Consider the following 21,353-nt stretch of genomic DNA (forward strand, 5'->3'; position numbering starts at 1 on the left):
AGACCCCACCTGGAGCCCTGCATTCAGTTCTGGAGTCCCCAGCACAGGAAGGACATGGATCTGTTGGAGCAAGTCCAGAGGAGACCATGGAGGCCGTGAAAATAATCCGAAGGTTGGAGCATCTCCCATATGAGGATAGGCTGAGAGAGTTGGAGTTGTTTGGCCTGGAGAAAAGAAGGCTCTGAGGAGACCTCATAGCAGCTTTCCAGTACACAAAGGGGCCTCCGGGAAAGCTGGTGAGAGGCTACACTCTTAATCTGGGAGTGTAGTGACAGGATGAGGGGGAATGGTTTTAAGTGTAAAGAGGGCAGACTGAGATTAGATATTAAGAACAAATCCTTCACGATAAGGGTGGGGAGGCCCTGATCCAGATTTTCCAGAGAAGTGGTGGCTGCCTCATCCCTGGAGGTGTTCAAGGCCAGGTTGGATAGGGCTTTGAGCAGCCTGGTCCAGTGGGAAATATTCCTGCCCATAGCAGGCTTTAAAGTCCCTTCCAACTCAAACCATTCTATGATTCTGTCATTCTGGAGAGGCTGGCCCAAATGTAACACAACTCAGTAGTTCAATGAAGAAAGTGATCTTTTTGGTAGTAACACCTGTAGTTCTTCACTTTTCTGGTTAAACGATACTTTCCTCCAAAGGTCAAGTTTCCCTAAGAAGGCTTAAATGGAAAAAATATTCTCAGTTTGAAAGAGAAAAGGATAGAACAGTACATACACAGGAAGCTGCAGAGCTGTTAATTGCTCCGTTCTTCTGGCTCCAAAATGAATCTGTTACACCTGCCTTTTACTGACTAGTATTATATAGCAGACTCCAAAATGTGGAGAATTGCATCACGAGTTCATCCCACTTTGGGACTTCATACATTGCCATTTCCACAGCATTCCTGTTTCCATTTGCCTGCTGCAGCTATAAATGGAAATAATTAGTGTTGGTCTTATTGTCAGGATAATAGATTATTTGGAAATTGTTGGTATATTTTATGATGACAGCACTGCTTTGCAATTTCAGTGCTCCTTCCTTTGAATATGTAAAAGTAATTTCAGCTTTTGCTGCCAGAGGTGATAAAAAGCTAATAATAACGCTGCAGAATCTACTGTAATTTAAAAGCCCATTCCACCAAGTTGCATGTAGCTTTCTCTTATGAAACTGTCAGCTGAAACCAAACCTGTGATCAAAGTGAAATTTATCAGGCAACTGAGCTGGAATGTGGAGAGTAAATGCAGGTAGTGACCAGTTAACTTTAGACCTGCATTATCACTACAACTGTGATGAGGCATTCAAGACCAAGGCATTAATTTGCTATCATAGATGCTGACTTTCTGTCTTTTTGAAGCACCATGTTTGCATGAAAGTCTAGCAAGAAATGGACAGGTTTAACATCATGTAATTATTCTAAGAAAGCAGAAACAATATCCCCTTCTTTTCTCCATCCCACTCACTCCCCAGATAACTGGGTTAAAAGTTCACCCCAGCAGCTCGTGGTGTAGAATTGATGGAAATGTGTTCAAAATCTCCATTTTGTTGTGGGAGCAGTGGATTGATGCACATCAATTACCTGCTGCCAGTGCCTCTCCCCTTCAGAGACTGGGCTGCTATAATTAACATTTACAGGATCAGTCTGGCAAAGCTTTCTGGTTTGTTTTTGTTCAGAATTACCTTGCAGGGGTTGTACACTTGCTTGGTGTGATGATCCATAGCCTTAGATGTAAGCAGACACCACGATTAATCCCAAGTATACTGCCGGAGGAATGAAGGTCCCGAGGCACAAGCCCATTGCTTCCACAAGCCCACCCTCCTTAGCGTTTGCCCTGCTGTACAAAGTGGAGTCTGCCAGTGGCCCTCTCTGCTCAGCTGCCAGAGGTGACAGGCAACAAGGGATGGATCTGAAAGGTGCTGGGGCAGCTCAAACAAGGCTTCCCCAAAACTAATCCAGCTTCCCCCAACATGAGATCAGCCCAATCAACTGCCCTTCCCTTTCTGCCTTTTCTGCCTCTTCCTCTCTGTTGGGAGCAGCAGCAACCTGTCTAGGGGAGCCTTTGAATTGACCCTTCAGTTCAGTGGAGACAATGTTTAGCTTGAGGCCAATGAGAGATGAGGCAAATTCAGCGGCCCTGGCAAATCTTCACAGGGAAAGACTCTCTATCACTGCCTTATCACTTGCAATCGCAGAGAAAGGACTGAGCTCAAGTCAGATCAAGAGAAGAGCAAGTAAATAAAGGGAGTGCTGTTAAGTAGATGAACTTATTCCTCCCTTAGTAGGACAACAAGAAGCCTCAATGGACATTTTAGACCTTGCTGATGCTGTTCATTAGTGAGCAACAGCATGTAAGTGCAACAGTAAATATTTACATCTTTGATAATCTCTACTAACTGCAAATCATTTAGGCTAGGCAGGGGCAACTAGCATCTGTGGTGTCAATATAGCTTGAACTTGTGACAGGTAACCTGGTAATTACCTAAAAAAATAATAACCACGTTGTTATTCCTCTGTATAATTACTGGCTAAGATTAAGGTGTGTCTTTCTGGGCATAACCCAGCAGCATGCACATGCAGCCCAGAAAGCCAACTGTATCCAAAGAAGCATGGCCAACAGGTCAAGGGAGGTGATTCCACCCCTCTACTCCACTCTTGTGAGACCTCATCTGGAGTATTGTGTCCAGCTCTGGAGACCTCAGCAGAGGGCAGACGGCAGACATGGGATTATTGGAATGGGTCTAGAGGTCAGAGGAATTGAGCATCTCTCTTATGAGAAAATGTTGAGAGAGAAGAAGGCTCTAGGAAGCCTTTCAGTACTCGAAGAGGACTCATAAGAAAGATGGGGATGGACTTTTTAGCAGGCTCTGTAACAACAGGACAAGGGCTGATGGTTCTAAACTAGAAGAAGGAGATTCACACTAGATAATAGGAAGACACTTTTTAGTGTGGTGAAACACTGGCCCAGATTGCCCAGAGAGGTGGTAGATGTGCCATCCCTGGTACTGTTCAAGGTCAGGTTGGATGGGGCTCTGAACAAGCTGATTGATTGAAGATGTCCCTGCTTACTGTAGGGGGCCTGGACTGGATAGGCTTTAGAAGTCCCTTCCAATCCAAACTATTATATGATTTAATGTGAGGGTCACAAAGTGTGTTTAAAAGGCACGCTCAGCCCCCACTATAGAGGAGGTTTCCTGTTCCTAAATTAGATGGCAGTGGCAGTTTTGGCTCTCCCTTTTATCCTAGTTCATCTCTCTGAGGAGTAGTATTGATCCATATAAGTATTTATGAGAAGTTCAGTGCCATCAAGGTGGCACATGCATTACTGAGTAGAGATCTGTGGTTAGATCTTTGAGGTGAAGATAATCCTAAATGCTTTAATCATTGAGGTCAAGAAATTTTCATTATGTGCTTTGTTTATGTTGTCAAGATGTGAATTTAATAGCAGTTAACACCTGGGAAAGTTCGGCTAAGGAAGTGGACTCAATCCGATGGACTAAGTGAGCTGTTCTCTGCTCTCACAGTAATCTTGGGGCCTAGATGGACTCTGAGCCATCTTCACTGAACCCAACAGACCTTGTCCTCAGCAAAAGTCCCGAAAGGTTGTTCACAAAAGCTGCTTGGGCAGTCAGCTGCCTTCACTAAGTACCCCATTTGGCAGGGTTTGAATATCTGCACTGGGAGTCTTGATAAGGGAACAGTGCAGTAGCTACTGCAGGAGCTGTGTAGCCATCACGATGCAGTGATAAATAATCAGTGCCAAATAATATTCATATGCCGGTGTCCCAAAGGCCATCAAATGTCTTAGCCTGAGGAAAGCTGAAGCCTTCAAAGATTTTAACCACTCCTTTTCCGGAAAGGAGAGAAGGACTGATGATAGAAAGAAAGTTTCTTGTGATAGAGAAAGCTTTGAACAGAGAACCATAATGCCTTTAAAACACAGAAAGTAAATAGTGCAACAAACTAAAGTTATGGGGCTTGGCTGGTTGGTTTTATTAATTCATACTCTTGATTTTCATGGGTACTGAACATCTGAGGTTTGTGTTGTAGAAACTGGAGTTTCATTTCCATGCTAGTCTTCACACTGACTTTATTTTTCCTAAGCTCACTGGTTTTTTTTCCGCTTTAACATCAGTAATAGACTCAACATAACCATCTCTGACTCTGAGAAAAAGATTTAAGAGGAAGAACTCATTTAACTCTGAGTCTTTTAGCCAAAACCCTGTTATAAGTAAGCAATAGGAACTCTGAGGAAACAGGAATAAACCATGAAATCTCTACACTGCTTAAAAACTAAATATGAGATTGGAAAAGATATTGAACTGAGTTAGGGCTTGAGACTATTTTTATTTATTGTTTAGAAGAGAGGAAACAGGGCATTTTAAATAAAGTGCCATTTTACCCAATTAAATCCCAAATTAGAATTGGCAATGAATGGCATCAGAAGAGACTGCTGTACAGACAGAGAGAGAATTCAGAATGTAGTCCTTCCCATGGAAAGGGTAAAGGCAGAATCTCCTAATGTATTATTTAATGCTTGTTATGTAGTGCATTAAGCAGTCACTGAGAGGAAAGCTTTTAAAACCCAACAGCCTCACTGACAGCATTAAATCTTACCTTAGGTTTTTGGTTAAGTCAAGATCAAGAAAATAAACGAATTAATACATTTCAGTCTGTCTGATTTATAGAGGCCAATCAAGTTACAATGCTGGACATGGCCAACTGAAAGAGGGGAATAGATTTACCTGAGTGAGATCTTAATTTAATCAGTTGGCCCCAGAGAGCTGAAGTCAGCAGGCTGGGATGATATAAGAGGCAGAAGAGAAATAGTGCCTTTACCGCAGCCGAAAAGGAGAATGACAGTGAAGGAAAGGAGTCCAGGCAGTGTCAGAATACACCTATTTCCATGATTTATTCTTAATTTACTTTAATGGCAGTCTGAAGGTTGTCCATTTTTCTTTAAGTGTCCTCAGAATACTGATATATTCCAAATATTTAGCACATAGTTTTTCTCCCCCTCCTTTCTGTTAGCTCCATTGCAAGGTGGAATTGAAGAGGAGCTCTAGCTGCATTTTGCCATAATGAATTTTGAGTGCAGTGGCAGACTACCCTTTTCCAACCGTGTACCTTGCCAGCCAGTGTCCCTTCTCCACAGTCATCGTTGACATAGGTCTAGGAATCACAGGTTCCTCTGGGACTAATGTTTATATTATGATAAAATGGAGGAATTCATTGCATTTCTATCACAGTTTATACTGGCAAAAGAACAGTGTGTGCTTTCTCAATACAATAGCTCATTTTTATTATCAAGTGAGTAAACTGATAGTTGTTCAGAACTATTGATGTGCAAGCAATGATCTCAGATTACATTTACATTTCTGGAACACTTTCCATCTTTCCAGTTTCTGCCAGGAACTTGCTTCTGTGATTCAGAGATTTTATTTTAAGTTTGGACTGTTGTTTAATCTGCATTACAAATCTGTGTCTTTTGGTTTCCTGCATATTTGTGCTACATTCGTTAGTATCACAAAACCTTCAAGCTCAGATCTGAGCAATTATTATTAATTTATGAATTCTTCCAGGTAGGAGTTTGGTTTGTGCCAGTCATTTGGGTATGCTTTTACAAATTGACTGTAGAATCACCATCCCATCATCAGATGAAATAGTGACTTTTTTTTCCCCACAATACCAATAAGAGGATTCAAGGGGAAAGTGATCTCAGTAATAGTTAAAAATAGCTTGGGGATGTCAAGCTATCTGGAGACCCTTAGCAGTCATTTTTTCATCTAAGAAAATCCATGCTTTTACAATAAAGGACAACTACTACTACTTCCTTATGAATCTTGTCCTTTATAGAAAAGATGCCCTGAATTGCCCCAAAAATGCACTTGGAGGGTGAAAAAATCCCCAGTGGTATTATTCCATACTTTAAAACCAAAAAATCCTTGTACTGGCTAGGAAAAACAATGAAATGAAACTTGAAGCATTTTCTCTCTGTAGCCACTCTTTTGTCCATGTTAAGGAACAAGGCATATGAAACACCTATGTATTTCCTCCTGTCAGCAATCTTTCTTGCCAGGTTGCCTTACCATATCAAGGGTCGCTTGTTGCTTTAAAGTTAAGGGTAGTGGCAAAACAAAGAGAAGCTAGGAAGTTGACTGTTATATCAAGTGTTTCACCGGGGCATGTTACAAAAACACTCAACACTAACGTAACGTTTCAAAAGCATGAGCCAGTTCCCATCCCTGGTGAAACTGGAGGTAATTCTTGTGAGAGAAAACCACGTTCTGGTACCAGCCACTGTGATGCAAAATACCTATTATTCTGCTCAGGCTGTGTCTACAAGCAGGCAAGTAGAGCAGGCCAGTCCAAGAAGACTCGTTGAGGTGTTGAGGACTTACTGGCCAAACCAGCTCCAGCTGAAACATTAATACAATCGCCCCATCGCTCTCCATACATAGTTATTCAAGCTAGTGTACGATATGTCCCCCGCAACAGACAGAATTTAAAGCCACTATTTAAAAGATGTGTGATTAATCTTACATTTACTTTCATGTTTTCAGATATACTCAAGGACAAGAAAACCCACTCAGAAAACAGAAATGAACTAAAACCAGCTGTGAAAAATATTGACATCACAACCACCACAAGCACTGTCAAGTCATCCTCTAAACACAGTGTAACTGGAAATGGAAGCAGCCCAGCCTCGAGTGCCTCCCTTGTTATTTTAATAGCACTAGCAGTTCTGTGGCATTGTCCTCTGTAGCTGCATTGCTTTGCAGCTGCTACACAAGCATTTCTGTTGTTTATACCTACAGCCTTACCCAAAAGAAAACAAATTTAAATGATTCTCTAGTTTGTGATACGTTAGTATAAATATTAACTGATATGCTTGAGTTGGCAGATACCAAGTGTGGTCACTTACAGTGCCTGAAGATTGTTTTTGACAAAGTCCACCCAAGATGCAGAGGGAATGATGACAAGGATCTGAGTATCTTAAGTTATGGGATAGAAATAATTGAAAACACAAAAATTGTATTTGTGCGTGTTATTGTTTTTCTCAATTTCATTCACTGGACTCTGACTGGCTGGTTTTGTTTGTTTAATTTTTCTGATAAATTATATGAATGATCAGTCTTCAAATTCAAGCCCATAAATACTTTATTTTTCTAGTGAACAGCTAGCTATGTCTACAGTTGTAAACCATGTTCAAGTGAAGTACTCTCTACCAGCTTGATGAAATTCCTAAGTGGTCAAGAAGATCAAAGCATGTGTGAGAGTTCTTTTCACTCCTACTCTTTAGATTGTAGGAAGCAACATAAAAGCATATGGTGTGTCTAATATATCAGTGTAGTTACCTTAATTATGGAAAAAATTAGAAACACTTTGTTTACTGAGGGATACAGACAGTGAGTTTCCTTGCCCTACAAAATGCCGTTACCAGATGCTTAAGCATATGCTCAAGGCTTATTATATGAATGTCCAGCAATGGGAAACATAAATAAACATAACAATGTTCTATCTAATTGAATGCAACTCTGTACAGAGAAAAACAATAGCTCCATTCAGGCTTACTTTGCCTAAGTGATGTTAAAGAGAAAGTGACATATTTTCCATAAAGGTCCCAGAGATATGAATTATTGGGAACTCCCATTAGACACTAAGTAGATTTTATGCATTGTGGATCTCTGAAATCAACTCTGTTTCATAAACTGTGTATTATTCAATTACATTTAATATTTAAAATTTTATATCATGGTAGGTGTAAATGTGAAGCAATCTGAAATCTAAAACATTCTCTGTTATGCATCATCTTGATAGCTACCCTGGAAAATATCAAAATGTGTATTATGTTACAAGGCCATTTTGATTTTAATGCATTTTAACTTTTCAGAAGGAAAAGTATGAAAATAACTTCTAATGGATTAAGAGTTAATGTGCATTTTACAACTGTTTAAAGTGCCATTGAATCTATATATGTACAAACACAACTGTATGAATACAGTGATTAATATGACAAGGATATGAAACATTAGAATTGTCATATTTGCTACATTTCATAACTATTACAACAGTTTAACAGCCATTTTCATGTTGTAGACTATTATTCTGTACAGTTTTATAAGATTTAATGTAAAACACTTGTGTTTGTTTTTTAGTATAACATCTCTTTGATACTTACAGTTACACAGCCACTGACAGACCTCAAAAATAGAACCCTGTATCTTACTAAGCAGCTTCAGGCATTTTGTCAGCAACTTTGATTCCAGAAGACACACTGATTCAAAGAAGGTGTTGTGTGCCATTATGTAGCAAGTGGTAATTATACAGAGCAAGTATACAATAAGTAAATGGAGACTCACTAGTATGTTTTCAGATATGTTTGCAGAACTAGGGCTTGTGTTTGTTTTTAATTTGTGTGCTTAGATAATGTTTGCAGACATAAAGGTAGAATCAGAACCATCAACACACCAAGCTCTAAAGGAGGTGTCTCTAAAGCAGTGGCAGATAAGTTTTCTAAGGGATAATTCAATTTTCATGTTGACATGAGAAGATAAAGTGGAAAAAGGTACTAACATGAAATATTTTATATTTGAATTCTGTTTTTTCAAAATGGTAAGGATATTAATAACATGATGGAGTATTTTCCAATTATATCCATGAAAGTCAGTTCTCTGAAAAATACAAAAGTGGCTGTCCTGTGTTTACTGGAGTTTGTAAGCTGCACTGCTCTACTGAATCATAATTACAAACACTGCTTATATACTTGTTTTCACTGCCCCTTGAAAAAATTCCTTTTACTTGAGGAGATGTGCAAATCATGTCATTTGTACAGTGAAAGGACACTGTGACTCCTTGCAGTCTTAAAGGATCCACTCTGATGGCTGCTGTTAGACAGACTGGTTTCTGCGCACACAGAGAAATGTACATTGGGGCTGATGCTTCCCACCAGCTCCAGGTAATACCAGCCACTATGGCTTCGCTGAAGCAATTCATGTCTGTTGCTTGTGAACCTGACTCTGATTCAGTATTCTCACATTTAAGGTGCTCAGTCATCATTCAGCAAATGTATCCGTGTTTGCCCACTTAAGTCTGCTCTGGGATTCCTATGGATAGAGTGAGATTTTCAACACTGGGCTCTCACACTACCAGATTTCAGCTGTGCAGCTTGGAGCTTTCAGTTCTTCTCACTTGTGGAGAGGGAACTTGAATACCAAGACTCGCATGTCATTTTGAGGTCTTTTCTGTAAAAGGTTTTGTGCTTTTAGCTCAGAACCAGCTAGCCTACTATTCAGCTGTAGCAGAGGAGGCTGCAGAAGCCCTGCATTAGGCATGTATGGAATAACTCACCCAGGGGACTTTTTTTTTTTTTTCTGACAAATGTCATAATCTTGCTAAACAAAAACCTCTGAAAAATAAAGTGTTTGAGTTCTGGATTTGTTCAGCAAGTATTTGTATGATGTAGCATTCATCTTTCAAGCTAAATAAGAAAGCCCTTCTGAAGTTTCTGTAACAAAACTAGAACAAGTTCAGACTGTAAGGTCGAGGTAAATTCAACTCATTTTGTTGGATTCAGCCCATATTTTAATAGACACAAATTGTTACGGAACAAGGGAAGAGACTGCAGAAGACTCCACACCAATTAATACATTTCACACTCATGTACTTCTACACCGTAAGAAGAGTACTGGTCAAACCAACATAAAATATGTTCATAATGTTCATCAGAAATGGTGCAGCTTTAAAGGGCAATGCAATAAATTTTTACTGATGGTTTATGATTTTCTTTTCCCCCTCAGAATCATTTTCATTTACATATTAAAAAAAAACCATTATTTTTCATCAAGCAACAAATCTATACCAGCTATGGAAAAAACAACTGGCTGTGTCAGATAAAGGAAGTGTTTCTTTTCAGGTGGATAAGATACCTGTTTTACAAAATCTTATGTTATTCTCCAGAACACTGTAATTACGAGGTAATTACAAAGGTCTAAGTTCAAAATATGTTTGAACTTGTCTATATGATCTCAGTGTAAAACAAGGCACCAGTCTAAGGACATCACTCTAGCTTTGCCTCACAGGTATGGATTGCATTTAGCCACTACTTTTTGAGTGCTTATTGTTTTACTATGACTTTCTTTTAATATTTTGCTGTGCCAACCTTTGTGAATGCCAGCATTGGAAAGTGACTGCTGTCATACATTTGTGAGTAAGATCAATCTATAATTTTCTTTTGATAGTGAGGCAGGTTTCTTGCCAAAGAAGACAAAATTGCCATGGGCACAGTCAGTTCTTAGTATTACACTGCCGTGTGGCCTCCAGGTTACACCAGGTTCATGTGTCACTAATCCTCTTCCTGGCTATGAAAGCATCTGGGAGGAGAGTGAGCAAGAGTGGACAAAAGCACATGTGGCTGCAACGTGCCACAGTGGGGCAACCTCCAGCTGTCTTTGCCGAGGCCCTGAACTGAATTTTCTCAGCTAATTTTTAAGCAGCTTTTACACCTCTCCAAATCATTGCATGGAGACTGGCTGGGCAAAGAGCAGCAGAGAATCTAGAGACTGCATTTTCAGGCAACTATACAGACACCTGCTGTTAATTGCACTTTCTTTGCAATTTAGATGCTCGACAGAATCTGGCCTCTCACTTTCAACCTTGCACTGTTTTTCTGGCTTGCACGTTGACAGTGCTATACCCTGTCTTCTAGTGTGCCAGGTACTTTGTAATTGCATAAGGAATTGTGATTCTTGTCTCTCACTCAGTAAAGAGCTTTTTGAGGTACAAATATCTGTCAGAGCTTGATAAAGGCCACACAAATAATAATGTCCAGCTGCATTGACTGCAGAGGCTCTGTGTATGGATATCTGGCTATGTGATTCACATCTCTTCGATCTCTTAAATCAGATCTGTATTTAATATATCTTTATTTCTTTTTGTTACTAACACTGCAACATATATCATAATTTTAAATTTGACTCTCTCCTGTATAGATCTTTGCAATATTGTCCTAATGGATGTTGTGTGCAGTCTCCATTTCAATGTTAGATGAGCCTTTTTGTCTAGATTTACTGAGCCATTTTTATTCAGTATTGCACATGATTAGGTTTAAGCAAGATCTGTTCGAGTGAAAGGAGCTGATACACACATTTAAGTGCAATACTGATTAGGACAAAATTATAGAAAGTTCCTATGTTCCTGAAACAAACTCTTCACATTAAACAGATTTTAAGGTTTACCAGAAATTACAGTTAAAAATTCATAACAAGCATAGTGTAAAGGGTATTTAAGCCTTGTATCGAAAAGGAGTCTACCCATTTTTTAAGCTGGAGTTAATTGATATACAAGCTTTGCTGATGTCTCTGTATGTGGGCAAGTTTAGGTCTGTAGAAATAGGAGTCATTCCCTAAAAAGTATCCTGCACACACAGGAGCATTGAGCATCACAGCATCATAAGTGCTTAATGTTTCAAGACAGAGCACAAGATATTTATTTTCATTTACAGCATTTCACTACTCACAATTCTTCTTGTATGGCAAGTATGGCAGTATGTTAATGAAAAGTAAAACATCGTTACATTCAATGTCATTACGGTTGTGACATGCGTTAGTCGAAAAGAACATGATGGTATTCGTCCCCTTGCTTCAGAATTATTCCTGGTACTGAATTGTCTTCCTGTTTCCACTGTCATTTGCTGACTACATTTGAATTGTATTAAATACTAAGCTGCCAAAAATAAATACTGGCCAAGAGATTGTGATAAGTAGAGAGATAAAGAGACTGTCATAAATAGGGAGGTAATAAACTGAGGAAAGTATCCTGCATTTAAAATAGAGGATACTCCTAGGTAGGAAATCCCTCACGTACTAAACAATTTTTCAAGTCCCTCTCCCCTCTCCAGATCCATCACCATTCCCTTCCACCCGCATACAGCACAATACGAAGTCTGCATACAGGAGGCTGGTGCACTGAATTTGGGAAAGTGAATTAAAACTGTTGATCTGTTGCAGTATTTCTGAGTATCTTGCTTAAAGTGAGCCTCCTTTTGCTGGCCATGAGGCCCATATTCAGTGGAATTGCTTATGTTCTTTTTCCATAAATAGCCACAATTGATGCGGCTTTCAGAAAAGACTGCTGGATACAGGCCGTGAAGCGATATTTTTGTGTTGCTTCCATGTTATTGACATCAAAACCAGTCCTTAAAATGGACTGGTTTAGACATTCTGGTTATTATCAACACTGCAATGATTTCCCTCCTAAGAAAATCATGTAGCACCCTTTTGAGAGAAGGGCACATAAAAGAGAGGCCACTGATTCTTTCACAATGTACACAGAGTACTTCATTAAATAGCCACTAAGAACTAAAGATTGAGGGTTTTTTCCTTTCTGTACAAGGAATTAACATTCCCTTGCAAAATTATGCATTTTGTGCCTAATCATTTCAATTAATCTTTGGTAAATTACTCAGTACTTTGTAATTATAATATTTGCAGCTAATTTAGTGCTATACTAAAAATCATTCATTGTATAATATAAGCAATTAACATTTATTCAGGTTTTTTTTCTGTTGCAGGGAGATATATAAATTATCCTCAGTGGCCTTTCTGTACACCTAATTAGCACCTGTTTGAATTATTCTGCAGGCTATGGGCATTTCATTGGAAAAATAAATGCACTGCTGGTTTTATGAACTCCTTGCAAATACACAGTTGTAAAAACTACTTTTCACGGGAACATGAAAATATGTTTTCATGTGTCTTCTGGCTTTATGAGCTAGGTTGGACTTGTAGGCTATTACACCTAGAACAGGTACTGACATTTTAAATGCAGTTAAAATGGAAATAGTCAGATACCTCTTTCCCATAATTAAGTACAGTATCCAGTATTTGTAACCTGGTTTATTCAGTAATGAAAACAGAAAGCAATAAGACATCAAAAATATAGATCCTAGTGTAACTTTCACATTTTCTTATATGCATACAGAGTTCAGAATCTTTACTAATCAGAGACTATCAAAAGCATTGCTATGCTTTATGTTGAGGGTAATACATTAAAGTTGTGGAAAGTAAACCAGATTGCTTTAATCTCATAAGTAAGATTCTAAATAAATAGTAATTTTCTATTTAAATGCACAGTATATTGAGGAAGATCAGCTGATTTTCCTAAAAAGCAGATCTGAAAATAACTTTCTAACAAGAATGCCAATATCGAATATTTACAACCTCCACACATACAAAACTAGGAAATAATAAAAAAAAATAAACCCTGCATGTTGCAGCACACCCTCAGCTCCTGTAAATCAGTAAAGCACCTTTGATTTCCATTTAACTACATCATTTTACCTCGGCATAGTATCTAGCCCAAGAATGTGAATTCCTTCCCGTCTTTTTGCAGGCATAGAAAATCAGGAGTCACAGTGATTACAAAATTCACATAACAGTTTACATTGCCTGGGCCACTGATCAGACAGTATCTTCACTCTTGAAAAGAAAATCTGTAGCGCATAAGCTTTCTGGCATTTTCCCTTTCCAGGGGGGTGACAGGAGCCTTTTCCAGGAGCAGCTGGTGTGATCTGGGGCTACAGGGTTCATACTGTATTCTATATTCATACTGTGAGTATCTCCTAGGGTAGAAGATCTTTCTCAGAGGTTTGCTGATACAGATCAAGACCTAAGGCAGATCAAGTTGGGAGTTTTCTGTTTCATGTTAAAACATAGGGTCAAAGTCTTAAACTCACCTCAGAAACTAATTGAGACTCAGTGGAGAGAACTGATTGTACCTTTGATGTTTTTGGAGAAGCTCAAGCAGCAGAGAAGGCAAGCAGCCATGTACACCAGATACTTGTTTATGTATCTCTGCATTCAGTCTCAGGTAAAATTACCTGTGAGATTCCAGATTAAGGGTGACAAATTTGTGCATTACTGTAGCCTGATATTATTCTGTGGAGAAGGAATTAAATTTCCTCCTAAGCAGAAACAAAAAGAAAGCTCTTGGTTTTTGTTTTATATTATGTTAAACACCCAACTTGGAAGGAAACCAAAACAGGATGTTAGGCCTCACAAAGAAGTAGATTCCCCTGAGTGGGTTGTTCTTGGTGCATGTCATGGTAACAGTGTCAGAGTCTGTCTGCTTGTCAGGAAAGACTATGTCCACCCTTTGGTGGCTCTTTTGGGGGGCTTGAGAAAAGCTGCTGTTTATGGCTCAAAGATGACAAATCAGTTGTAGGCAAGTCACAAAGCAGTGAAGAAAGCAATAAAGACATTTGGTTGTGGTCTCATTGAGAAATAAGAAAACTGATTTAACCGAAATATTTGAGCTTTTGAATTAGATATGAACAACAGGGTTGAAACTTAATCCCAAAACACTGCAGTGGCATATGGGAGGAGGCTGATGTAGCAGCAATATGAAATATTACTGTAGCCCACTGTTTATATGGGGCAGTGTTAGAAAAGAAAGGAAACCAGTACACCAAACCTTGGGTACTACAACCACTTACTGTATTTTGATATCAGAACTAATACAGTATCAATGTTTACAGTACACTGTGGTAGAAATTCTAGTTAAATATCTGCTTTGTCATTTAGCTTTTTAAGTAATTAGTTTATGGCCTCCTAGTCTTTTTTATTTCCTTTTATTTTACAGGATTTAATAGTTGGCTTACATTTGTATTTTGCATTAGTTGCATCGTGGGTATTTTAAGTTCCAAAATAGATTTGGTTTGCCCTAAGCTGTATGCAAGCATTCGTTATTACTTCTATTTCCCAAGCAGTATATCTGCTTATATTTTTATTAAATAAATACGTCAATTTTCTTGAGTTTGTTTCAGCATTGAAAATGGTAAATGCCATTTTAAAAAACAGTCTAAAAACAATGTCTTAAAAGAAGAACAAGGCTACTTTGAAAAGTTAAAGTGTGTTTTGTTAAGAATAGTGAACTATGAATGGGAATAAAAATAAATAATTCTCAGCAGGAAACTTGTCCTTTATTTGAATTTTTGTGGGGTTTTTTCTGAACATTTTCATCATCTTTGATGTAAGAGAACCTATGTGTTTATTAAACCCCCACGATAATTTTCCCCCCTTGAGACTTGATACAAAGGCCTGTGAAGTGAAAAAAACATTTCTACAAACTCACTTGGGCTTTGGGTTTGTCCCCCATACCTTATCAGTTGCACCAGCAAGCAGACCAAATAAATCAACAGGGATGAATATTACATTGGTGTCAATGCACAGAGTTGTGGAAGATGCCACTAAAGACAGATGTTGTAGTACATTTAATTCAAAAAGCCATGCAAAATGAAAAGTGTGGATATGCTGGGAAAGTAAAGAAATCAATATACTACTATTGATTTGATGATACCTCTGAAAGTACTGGTGTGAGATAAACTGCTTCCAAGCATCCCACTCTGCACTGCTTGCATTGCACGTTTCATTGTGAGCGTTATAGCTTGACGTTATAGCTTGACTTGGGCACTGGCAGAGGATGCCCAGGGAGGTGGTTGAGTCACCTTCCCTGGAGGTGTTTAAGGCACGGGTGGACGAGGTGCTAAGGGGCATGGTTTAGTGTTTGATAGGAATGGTTGGACTCGATGATCTGGTGGGTCTCTTCCAACCTGGTTATTCTATGATTCTATGATTCTATGAAATTACAAAGCTAATAAAATCTTAAATAAAAATATTTTAATCTGTTCGGATAACATTTTGAATAAAGGATACAGACTTTGAGAACTGCTGAGGAACACTCAGTATTTTGGTCATAGTTTCTTCAGCAGGTCTGTTTTTTAAGCACATAACTGTTTTCTTGCTCTTCTTTTCTTTCTTGCAATAAATACAGAGAGATGTAAAGGTTCCCACCTGCTCTTCTGGGAGCTCTTGATATTACTGAAGAGCCACAATGTTTGCAGCAGTCTCCTGGGTAAATGCCACCATAGCTCCACACAAGTAGGTCTTTTTTCATCAAGCTGCCATTTGTTCATGAACAATTGGATCTGTGTCATCCATTGACCAAGGTCTTGCAATAACTGCTTGCCATATTAAAAGCCTTGCCCTCGATTGAGATTAGAACCGCATTACTTTTCTCTTTTTACATAGGCCAGTGTACTATAAAAAGGAAACTCCTTGCTGCTAGCTTAGCATTTTCATCACTTGTCAGTTATGAACTTCACAGTTTCTCTTCTTTGCAGGGGAAAACCCCAAATTCATTTTTTTTTCTGTCAGCTACTGATTATTGTGGTTGTTTCTACCATTTCCTAAAGTGACAGCAGAGAACTTTGCTCTTAAATGCATTTGTTAAAGCTACTTTTTATGAGCTTCTCTGTCAAAACAGGTGCTTTTCTCCAGCTTAAAAGTTAGTGGGAAAGGTGTTAGCTGTTTTATCTCTTTTGTTTCCTGTTTTGGTAGTATTTTCTAGTACTCTTGTAGTACTGCTGAATGGGTTGAATGGAAATTACAGGACAGACCACTGAAGCACAGTAGTATCATGAACAAGTTGTTCCTTTATTATGTTTCAATGACTGTATACTGCATAGTTTTTTCTTACTTTTTTTTTCCCTGATGCATGATGATTTGAGTGTTGCTTCCTGAAACATCTATGATTCCAGCTCAATTCTTTCAAAATGCTTCTTATTTGGGGTCTATGAATTACATACAACTCATCTCACCATCTATGGAGAGCACTTTTTGCTAATATATTCATTTTTGACCCAGTTCCAAAGATAATAGCCAACAGCTCTTCTCTGCCAATGCTAGAGGAATGCTTGTTTTCTGAAGTGCTGCCTCGTAAGAGCCTTTTAAATTTAAGGATTGTGCATTCATCCTCTAATTAAGCAGGTGTCTAAATCTGTGAAGCTGCTTCATTCTGAAATACAACCTGCCTCCACTTCAAAGGATGTTGTTTCTTTTCCGAAAGATGTTTTAAAAAGTGCTTCTTTGACAGTTCAAATTTCTAGGGTTATTTAAAAGCTTTGGCTCTCACGTGATTCAGTACTTATTTTCCAAAAATACACAGATCTGATAAGATGCCTCAAGGATGTTTCTTAATAATGGTGCTGGAGTTCATGTCTTCAACTGCATTGAGTAACCAGCCCTCCTGCTAACCTAATGATGGAAGTAGTTGCAACTGGATATGATCCATTTGATGTCTCTCCCATCGAAAATCCAAATCTTTCCTCATGTGTTTTTTTTTTTTTGTTGGTTGGTTGGTTTTGGGTTTTAGCAATATGTCAGTTGGGCTCTGAAACATGTCTAGAATTTGTCATAAACAAAACCTGAGAGTGGATTTAGCCTAGTTTGTCGAAGGAGTGACAATATGGTGCAGCTCCAAATACAACCAATAACTTCTCAGGATGATGCCTCACCTTATGATACTGAGAAAGGCAGTATGACTTTAATGTCTTCCTACGCTTTAGCTTTACATCTGAAAATAGTCATTTTTTTGAAAGAAAGCTTATGAAATCATTATTACATCAGGAATCCAACATTAACTACCACACTCTGAAAAAAGCAAACTGCAAGTACTCCTACTTGTATAAGAAAAAGACAGGTTTTAATTACATTGTTACTATGTCCCCAGGGAGATTCAGAGTTAACTTTAGAAGAAAGAAGGAATTCCACAAGCAACAAATACCCAAGTTCTGTACCTGCAGGTTTATGTCCTACTACCACAGATTACTACTTTCCATCTTGTGTGTTTTCAAGGAAACAAGATATGGATGGAAGTAATTTGCCGGAGCAAGTGTGAGGAGATCACAACAGATGTGTGAATGCTATTCATTTACAATGGCCACTCCGTATTTACTTATGACTTTTGGCCTTTCAGCCACTGGTCCAAAGTAAAACCTAGAACCTGAAACTAACTCTCTCTTTCCCCCCCATGAAAACAGAAATCTCATTCCTTATGGGGTTACTTGCCATGATTCCACAGGCATTATTCCCTTTATTTTCATTATTTCTCATTATTCTCACTATTTCCAAAGGGGAAAGGGTGTAATGTGCCTCTCAGCTATGGAGACCCATGCTTTTGCCCGAAGGTCACAGGGGGTCCTGCAGCATGCTGCCATTCCCAGTTTCAAAGTACATGCAGGTGTTGGGGATGCCTCCCAGGTAGCCCACAGGGCATGAAGGAGCAGAGAGAAGTTTACTCTTATCTCCCTTCACACAGGAGAAAAATGAGATGAAATAGGTCTGAAGTAGCCCTTAGGTTTCAGAGCCAACCTTTCAAAAAAAGGCCTTTGGGTGTGATACATTAGTTGTTGATTTAGGCAAGTGCTGGGGCAGCTCCCTTTATTGTGTTGCACAAACTTGTTATGGTGTCCGCCCATTGTTTTCTCAGCCAGAAGTAAGCAGACTTTTCTAGCTACAAAAATCAATATTTTTCATTACAGAATAACTCAGTCTGCCGAACTAGAAAGTATCCCAGTCCTATGGGGTCTAAAATGTGGATTTCCTCAGATGTTTTAGGAATTAGAAATTGTTAAAGAGTGGCTGTCATTTTGCTTTTCCCTGGAAAGTATCCATGTTACCCACACATCTGGTGTGCACTGCTGTGTTTCTCTGATGCATTCAGCTTGCAGTCACCACCTATCAATTGTCTTTCTTTTCTCAGTTCCACCTTAAATTGGATGCAAACTTCTTCAGACACATTTAGTGCATCAATTCCCTCAGGGCATTTTTTTAATTTAAAGAAAGGTACAGAGAGTCCAATTAACCTCAGATGAAGAGACCCATAGTTCATTGTCTGTCTGGGAAAATGAACCTCAGGAAACAGTACTCTTGCATTTTAAGTGCATGTCAGAACCACAAGCAGAACTCATGTTTTTGGCTTCTACTCTGACATGTAATCTATTAGAACACTGTGAACAAACAAGTTCATCAACCTCCCAGAGCCTTAATTTTTTTTTCTCCTTGCAAAGAAGAAATTATATTTGCCATGGATGAAATTTGAAAAAAAAGTCCACACAGATTAAGGACATCAGCATGTGCTAACTGACTACATGGTGGTAACTACCCTGACCTTTTCATACGGGCAGAAGAGGAAGTCTCAGAAATAAATGTGCTGTAAATAATGACTTTCTAATGTTACTTACAAGATTGTGTTTGTACCCAGAGATATGCGAGCAACTAAGAGCAGCTGCTTGCTTTGTCTGAACAGAAAGTCGAAAGCACAAGACTGATATTTGCACAGAGCAAAATGAGCTAATAGGAATACAATTCCTCCTGTTTGATGCTGCCTGCTAACTCTCGATCTCTCAACCTTGGGCAGAGTAGAAACTACAAATGTGCTTCATTCAGGCAGAAAGACATAGCAGTACATTCAACAGTAGCAAGACTCAAAGGTGTATTGACTGAAAAACCTGTCTATCAAAGTGCCACCTGCTTTGTCCCAGGCAGCAGCTACGCACAAAACTGAGATTCCCCCAAACTATTTTACTAATACTGCGGTAAAAGGTGGCCTCAGGGTGATGAAGAGCACAGGTAGAGTGTCATTCTCCCTTTGCCTTCCTCCCACATTGCAGCCAGCTGTCATCTTCACTCTCCTTTTACTCAGTGCTCAGCTGTGCCCCAGCAATGAGGCTCGTCTTGCAAAGGGATGGATCAGTGCAGCAGGAGTCTTGCACTATTGTCTCTTTCTTTCCCATATATTAATACCTAGCTGTGCAGAAATACCTGTATGAATCAGCAAATGTCTTCAGGTTCTTACAGATTTGTGGTTTTAATCCTTTTGAGAAAAGCTGGTTCATCTAACAGACTCCAAAGGGATGGTTTCACACAGAAAACTCAAAAGGGAAGAACATATTTCCTTGCCACTAGAAAAATCTTCCTCCTGGTGTAAAAGCACAAGGCACACAAGTCTCCCATTGCTTAGGCAGTTTCTCACTACACATCTCTGGGCATATGTCTTGCTTCTTGGGCAGCAAAGGGCTGTGGTTTCTCACCTACTGCAAGACAAGACATTTGTGTCATTCTATGTTTGACTCCCTGATAAAGGACCCAGAAATGACTGGTGGCCATGATTTGAACAGTTAAAATAGCTAACCACTGTGTAACATTTCGTACCATCCAGCTGCAATGGACGCTCACCTGTGGATACCTACGCTTGTAGTCCCCAACATATCTAGGACTTGCTCTAGGGAAAAATAAAAAACAAATACTTCTGCCAATGTTTCTAGGGAGGCCAGACTGGGACAAAACTGCAGGAAAGTTAGCAGTGGCTGAGCCGCAGACTCTGGCTTAGATATAAGAGTGTACTCATCAGTTATTGAGCACAAAGCAAGGCAATGATTTAATATATTACTTTAAGGTGATTCACTTTAATGATTGTATAAGATAGTACTTCGTGTTGTCACATGAACAAAGGTCAAGGAACTGTCAGTCCCCATTACTTGGGCAAATGCTCTTTCGAGAAATCCCAAATGACTTCATGGTACGTGTAAATGAGTGCGTGTCTGTAATGGTTATCTTCAAAAATCAATAAGCATGAAGTTTAGAAAGAAGGCAGATCAGTAAATGGAAGGAATCATAATTAAAGAGATGCAAAAAAATGAAAAGCTAAAAAAACCTCCATTATTCTGCTATTATCTTGTCCCATGAGAGAAGAGTTAAGCATTGCAATTCCTGAGTGGACTGGTGGCACACCTCAGTCTGAAATAACCTATCCCAGGAAAGAAAATAGAAAAGATGAAGAGTATGAGGAAAGTACAAAAAAAACCACGCAACCCCAAAGCCATAAAGGAGAATAATAGAATCAGTCATGAATTGGGTACATTTCTTCTACCTCCAGGATGTAACTGTTTGCTCTGAATTTGCTGTGAAAATGGATCTGGAGTCTCCCACATAAATATACATTCTTGTACTGCCCTGCGCAGTGCACATTCCATTCAGAATTCACAGCTTTTCCCTGAACATTTGCGAGACCTCAGCCTGGTTTCGATACCCCTTTTGCTTTGTAAATATTTACATTTACTTTTTCATATTGAAGCACCCAGCCATTTCAAATCATGCTCCTGGATCCAAACTGCCTTCCAGAAAATATGGGTTTTTTTCATTCTTGTATTCAGAGTTAGACTAACAGCAGATTCTCATTAACCCTTTGCATGCTATTTACTAATCACTATATCTTCACAATAACATCTCATTAAATCATAGAATCATAGAATAACCAGGTTGGAAGAGACCCACCGGATCATCGAGTCCAACCATTCCCATCAAACACTAAACCATTCCCCTTAGCACCTCGTCCACCCGTGCCTTAAACACCTCCAGGGAAGGTGACTCAACCACCTCCCTGGGCAGCCTGTTCCAGGGCCCAATGACCCTTTCTGTGAAAAATTTTTTCCTAATGTCCAGCCTAAACCTCCTCTGGTGGAGCTTGAGGCCATTCC

At 39.1% G+C, this 21,353-nt stretch overlaps 1 protein-coding gene across 4 annotated transcripts in view; it reads left to right on the top strand.

Moving 5' to 3' along the window:
• LOC138724681 (glypican-5-like) overlaps positions 1-21,353 on the top strand; it is a 480,713-nt gene that overhangs the window by 416,007 nt on the left and 43,353 nt on the right. For 2 of the 4 annotated variants that reach the window (XM_069864870.1, XM_069864871.1), the window contains one exon: positions 6,541-9,426. The exons of 1 other annotated variant lie outside the window; for it this stretch is intronic. In XM_069864870.1, coding sequence (XP_069720971.1) covers positions 6,541-6,743 — 203 coding nt within the window. In that variant the 3' untranslated portion in view covers positions 6,744-9,426. Of the gene's footprint in view, positions 1-6,540; positions 9,427-21,353 lie in introns of those variants that run through there. One more of the 4 variants, XM_069864875.1, reaches the window with a different exon arrangement.

Source organism: Phaenicophaeus curvirostris, chromosome 10 (genome assembly GCF_032191515.1).
Source record: "Phaenicophaeus curvirostris isolate KB17595 chromosome 10, BPBGC_Pcur_1.0, whole genome shotgun sequence".
Lineage (NCBI taxonomy): Eukaryota > Metazoa > Chordata > Aves > Cuculiformes > Cuculidae > Phaenicophaeus > Phaenicophaeus curvirostris.